We start from the raw sequence: 6476 nt of genomic DNA on the forward strand, positions 1-6476 counted from the left end.
ACTCTTTAGAGGGAAAGCAATGTTGTAATAGTAAAGATTTAATATTATCCTCTAAAACAAAAATACAATAATGCAACCCACCTCCCAAACCTGGTCTTAGGCGATTGTCGTAACCATCTAGCAGTCTGTCCAAAATCCTGGTGAAGACAGTGGTATTGTCTTTAAGTTCATCTTGCAATGAGGGCTGTCCATAGCTGAAGCAAAGCAGAAAGAGAAGCGATGGTTAAATTATACATTTCTACTAAAACTTCTTTCCAAATAAAACCTTTTCCAGATTTTTCTATCTTCCTTTCTATTAAATCTTCATTTGAAAATTATTTTTGGTAAAGTAAAAAAAGGCATATTTTAACTCTTGCCATTTTCTCATATTTGTCCTCATTGATGATAAGTTCTTTATTCTAATATTTCTAAATATAAAAGGAAAATCACAGAAAATGAGTTCTATCTCCTTACTTTTTGAATTCTCAACATGTATATTATGTTGAAATGCATGTCTTCTCTGAGCAAACAAAAATGTTAATACATGCTACACAAAAGATGTGAGAAACTTCTTTCCAAATTAAAAAGTTACCAAAATAATTGATAGTTTTGTTTTTAATTTAACATGTGGCAAAACCTTAAGTTTTCACCTACCAAATATCCCTTGCTTCTTCCACTTCATATAGATCTGCGTTTTGGTTTTTTTGATGCTCTTTTAAAATATTTAGATGAGAAGCAAGATAAAACATTTCTTAGGATAATTATATTTTTTACATTAAGTGTGCAAATGTCAATTCCCCTTAAGATTTATGAGCCAATTTTAAAAATTTGTCTATTCAAACATCTAATTAATTGAATTTTTGTCATTTCTGATCTTAGACATAAAAAAGACCTTGGAAAAGTTCAAGTTCAATATTCTTAATTTATGATTTACTAAACTGTAGTATAGTTTTAGTGTTTCGTTTAAGAAGACACAATCGTTTGTGAGCAAGCTCAACCTAGAACCTAGCTTTCTCCAACTTTTAGTCTAAAATTTTATTTCCTTTCTTCTATATTGGAATAATTGTTTCTATTTAAATGTTACTCGTTGATGATGTAGCTTGTATCCCTTACTGTTATTAGCATTTGCATTTCAATCACATAGTGACTGCAGTTCAAAAATTATGCATTTTTTACATCAATGGCATTGCTATCTATGCTCCTTCAATCATATTTTATTTAATGATTAGCATGACACTTCCAAAATCCTTTAAGAGAAATGTTTTATATCTTAGGATAGATCATATTTACTGATACATTTAAATAATAGCTCTGACCTTGGGTAAAATAAAATGAATATAGGGTGTAAACTAAGAGATGGCCACAAATCTATCACTTTCATACTTTCTACTTAATATGCTTTTGGCTTGTGTGTTTATATTACTGAAAAATATAAGAAAAATAGTAACATTTGAAACTAGAATTCACTTATTTTGCAGCAGCAAGAAATACAATCAAAATATCATGTAAAAAACAAACACTGTTTTGCAGGTAATTAATTTTGTATTGGAAAAATGCAATAGCCATTTTTTCTGATAAAATTTTAATTTAATGAAGTTATTATAGCTAAGAGCTACCCATAATATTAAATATATGAAATGTGCCTCTATGAAACAATTTTTCATTCTCCTAAATTCAGCATCCATGCCATGCAGATTGAGGGTTTAGTCTCCTTTGGCAAAATTAAGCATCTTGCTGGTTTTTTAAATCAAATTTTCAACGAGCTGTGTCTTCCAGTATGTCTCATTGGCAGATGACAGCACTAAGGCAAAAATAGTGTTCTGAATGCAATTATTTATAAAAACTCATTGTCACAAAACCAACTGCCATGCATGCATCTTTCAAGGATGTTGGAAGGTCATCTTGATAAATGGAAAAGAAATGCTAGCACACCCTAAGTTGTGAGGAGGTCCTGATCAAGAACTCTAAGGAAGAAAGCAATAAAGTGAAAAGGGGAGAAAAGATGAGATAGGGTAATCATACAAAGTATAATTACATAGTTACTACAATCCTTACGATACGGAGTATTTATTACCTTTACCTGCACCCCTGTGTTCTTACAGCTTAAATAAAATTCAGAAGATGCTTTATTCCCAGTTTTATCTTATAAACATTGCTTTCACCAACTGTTTGCATAGTCATGAAAATGCCAAAAGAGACCCCTGACCCTTCTCCAAGAAGACCAGTTCTGCTCTCCCAATTGGAATGGAAATCTTTCTTTTCTGTGACTTTCTAACCAGGTTCTTCTTCATCTTTACTTTTAACTTACTATGTCAAATTGCAGTTGCCAGAGAAGAACCCTAAGAAAAAGATTAAGACCATTTATTTGGCATTAAACATTCATACCAAAGTAGTGCTTCCTAAACTGAATATATATTTTGAAGAGAAATGTCAGCTACAGTACCCGATTTTGATTCCATATGAACCACTATATAATAAAACACTGTGCACTAACTCCATCTACAGGTCATTACAATAGTAACACTTCATATAATTTTTCAAAAGCAGTAAAGCCCATTTAACTTCTCAGATTAAGGTTATCTGACAATAATGCATGTCCTGTTCACCTGGTGGTCAGTGTTTACCCCACACAATAGCAAACAATAACAACAGATGACTTTTCAATTTTGAAAAAGCTCCCTAAATTCATATGTCTTTCCAGACTACTCTATCTCTCTGCCTTAACTCATAAGAGTTCAATTTCCATTACATTTTGAATAAATCCATTTTTTTATAATAAAGCTTTCTTATGGGCCACAGGAACAGGCTACACAAGAAATATAAAAGCAGATAAAGAAAAATCCAAAGTATTCGGTCATTTATATAGTTATTACCATAAGTAGATTATATGCTTGATTGAATCATTAGGAGATATTTTAAATAATGGTTAAGCTTATTATTAATTTTTTCATAACTTGTCTTAGAGTAGTTATGCTTAATTAGAGAAGTTTGATTTTACCTACTGAAGTTTCTTAAATATTTATCTAGTATATTCTACCCCTATTGGTTTAAAATGATGGTTTCAAAACATAATATGCACATGCATTTATAGAGACTTAAACTTTCAAGTTACAGATATTATTTTAAACATTCTACTTCTATATATTCACAAGTTACCGTATGAATAAAATTGACTAGAAATCTTTTTGTAGGAAAATCATCTCATACAATATGCAAACATTAATTGGGGTAACATTTTCCTAAGAATTAGGAAACGGCATGTTTTGTTCAGTCACAACTAAACAGTGAAAAGTTCAATTTAAGGCTTAAATGTCGAATTAACACGTTTCTTAACAAAGGTTCGTTAAGTGTATTCTAACTAACATGCACATAAGATGATTATTTTTTCATACTACTCTTCTTTATTCTTAGCTGGAATTTTGTTGCAGTTAAGTTTTTTTTGAATTCCCTGAGTCATGAATTCATCCAAGGACAATTTTCTTCCCCCTGATGGAATAAATGAAAAGTTACAGAAATTCTCATGCAGATTTAAAATAAAGTGTCCCCACCTTCCTCCAGTCAATGTGCTCAGAAGGAGAGTCCAGACCCAAAGACAGTCAGAGAAACCTGGACTTCTCTTCATTGCGGGCTTGAGCAGCTGAAAAGTAGAATAAGTAGAGATCAATGCCTCTTGCAAGAAACATCAGGTTATAACCACTAGGGCTGACTGAGGCAGTTTAGATGAATGCTTTGAAGTCAGGAAATGACCTCACTGGGATATGACACCTCATTGGAAGCAATGGGAACCTGGACCATCCATTCTCCACTTTCCCTTCCAATTCTCCATTCAGAAATGTATCAGTGTCTTAATTTCTCCTGTAAAAAATATAAGTTGAAATGCTTTCAGGTGACAATATTGCTCAACATAAAACCTGTGAGTTGTTTTTCTCTAGGTTTTATATTTACTATATAGTTTGATTTATTCTCTTCTTGTTTATCATCTGAACATTTTGACCTTTCTGATTTGAGTTCCCACAACTGACTGTGCATTAAAAATTATAACTACTGTCTCTAACAAGGAGAACATGTTTGGGGGTGGGATGAGGTAGGTTAACATGCTCTGTTGACTGAATTTATCTTTGAATTCTGGATGTACCTTTATTTTAGAAGCAATTGTTTTTATCTCTTTTTAAAAACACACTGGAAACACACTGTTGAATGCCAGAATCGTGCTTGTATTCTGTGCCTGTGATTGCCTTATTAAATATGTTCCCTAAAGCTTCTGTGAGGCTAAAGGACACACTTTATAGTCAAGTCATGTGCTGATCTCCCTCTCACATATAAACCATACCACATAAATGCACACAAACATGCCTACACATATCTTTTAAGCCCTCTCAAATTCTGCCAGGTTGCTGCTAGAAAACGTTCCATCTGAAACAGATGGGAAGCTGGAGTGCTTTGCTTTGCATGAATAAAGGGATCTTTTTTCCCTCTTAGGTAAAGTGCAATCAATCACCATCTGATTGTTGAATTTAGACTTGGTAGTGGGGTGCTGGAAGAATGGAGCACAGAAAGCGTAGAGAATTGAAAATTATATAGTCTATGTGTGGAGCTGATTTTGGAAATTCAGTGCACTCCGTGGTTGAGGAGCAGATATGGTAACATTTTACTTTAATGTGCTATAATTAATTCCAGTCATAATATGAGGAATATATTTGTTAGTACTTCCCTGAATCTATACTCCTTAGGAGGGTCAGTGATTAATGGATTGCAATTCTTTTAAAGCTTATTTTTTCCTTAAGCACTCTATAGTTTAATGTGATATTCCTCCAAATCCATCTACAAAATGCTTTCCACATTCTCGGGAGTCATTTAAATCAGTAAAAACCATTACAAACAGGCATGTAAGCAATAAAACATAATATGTTTAGAGTAAAATCATCGAGATAAAAACTGTGAGCCTCATCATAGCTTTTACTTAATTTAGTGACTGGTTTTGACACCGATGAGTTGGATATGCAAGAAATCTTGGATAAATATTATCATGTTAAAATATTGCTTCTAAATTGCACCATTATAATTTACCATTTGATTAATCTTTAACATCTGTTATGAGGAGAAAACAACTTCCCTCAGCCCTATTAATATTCGTTGATCTTTATAAAGAGGTGGAATTCCTGAAGGGGTAAACAAAACACAACAAAACCCTGAGGCAAAGCACCATAGCTTTTTGCCCTCCTCTGACATTTTAAGAAGAGAAAAACAAACCTATCATGGCACTTGGGTTGTTGAGTGAGAAAGTTTCTTGCAAATAAAAACATAATAGTTTAAAAGAAGCTAAACCACTGCCTTACGACTTTCCACCTTCAACCTTCCCCCTCCCCCAGCCACACACTCCAAACGCCACTATCCCATGCCACTCATCTCAAAGAAGAAGTTGAGTTTTTCATGTTCAGAATGGGAGAGACCCCTACACCAGAGGGCATTTGAGCAACGGCCACTAGAAAGGAGAAAAGAGGCAATTTTGCAGCCAGCACGACTGAGTGCCTTCCCTAGGATGGAACTAGGAGACAGGTTTTCTGTCTCAGCGTCTTAACTTTAGGTGATGGCCCCCAATGCCCCTCCCCAACTCACCCTAGCTCCCCCTTGCAAAAAAAAAAGATAGAGAGAGAGAGAGACCAAAACAACATGTCACCACCCACCCCTTGGAATAAAATCAAGTATGCCTAAGAAAGGGGGGAAAAAGAGAGAGCAGAAAAAAAAAATAATGCCCCTATACTGCTGCGGTTTTCATCCTAAAAGAAAAACATTCGTTGTTTCTACCTGGTATGGGATCAGGCTCTTGTCCTGCAAGCTCTCTCTCGCTTGCTCGCTCGCTCTCTCCCCCTCGCTGTCTCTCTCTCTTTTTCTCTCTGGCTGTTCCACTCTTGCATGCCTGTCTCCCCAGCTAGGAAAAGCCACTTTCAGATGTCCGCGTATCGCGGTCCGAAGCCGCACTTACCTCCGGCCCCCTCTGGGCACGGGATCGCTCAAGACCGGGAAAAGTCTGCGCGAGCAGATTGGGGAGAGCCGGAGCCGGCGCGAGTCTGCGAGTCGGGGCGCGCCGAGCGCAGGGGCGTCCTCGCTCCGCGCCCGCTCACTCGGTCTGAGCCATCATGGACCCTGCGTGCTCCCCTGCCGAAGATTGCACACCCAAATCCGCTTCCCAACATCCAATCTGCAGCTATACAACAAAAGATTTCTCTTTACCAAGACAGTAGTAATACGTCCCAGGGCAAACCGGATGTGAAATAGGCGGTGACTTCATGCCAGAGAGATTTTATTTTAGAAAGGAAGGTGGTACCAGCCTCTGGATCTGGAGACCAATCCGCCCATATTTTATATGCAGCACAATTTAACTTGCACCGCTCTGGTCCTAATCCACTTCTCTCTAGCTGCAGGCTCAAATCCTTCTACAATCTGCTGCAAGCTTCCCTTTTTTTGGGGGGGTGGGGGAGCGGAGTGGGAATGGGGGA

General features: G+C 36.3%; 1 protein-coding gene across 1 annotated transcript in view; it reads right to left on the reverse strand.

Annotated features, from left to right (window-relative positions):
- The window catches only part of GABRA1 (gamma-aminobutyric acid type A receptor subunit alpha1), a 54944-nt gene extending 49085 nt beyond the window's left edge, over window positions 1-5859 (reverse strand). The window contains exons 1-3 of the mRNA XM_045551235.1: window positions 5785-5859; window positions 3528-3616; window positions 82-194 (exon numbers count right to left, since the gene is read on the reverse strand). Coding sequence (XP_045407191.1) covers window positions 82-194; window positions 3528-3601 — 187 coding nt within the window. The 5' untranslated portion in view covers window positions 3602-3616; window positions 5785-5859. The remainder of the gene's footprint in view (window positions 1-81; window positions 195-3527; window positions 3617-5784) is intronic.
- Between the last annotated feature and the right edge of the window lie 617 nt (window positions 5860-6476).

Source organism: Lemur catta, chromosome 5 (assembly GCF_020740605.2).
Source record: "Lemur catta isolate mLemCat1 chromosome 5, mLemCat1.pri, whole genome shotgun sequence".
NCBI lineage: Eukaryota > Metazoa > Chordata > Mammalia > Primates > Lemuridae > Lemur > Lemur catta.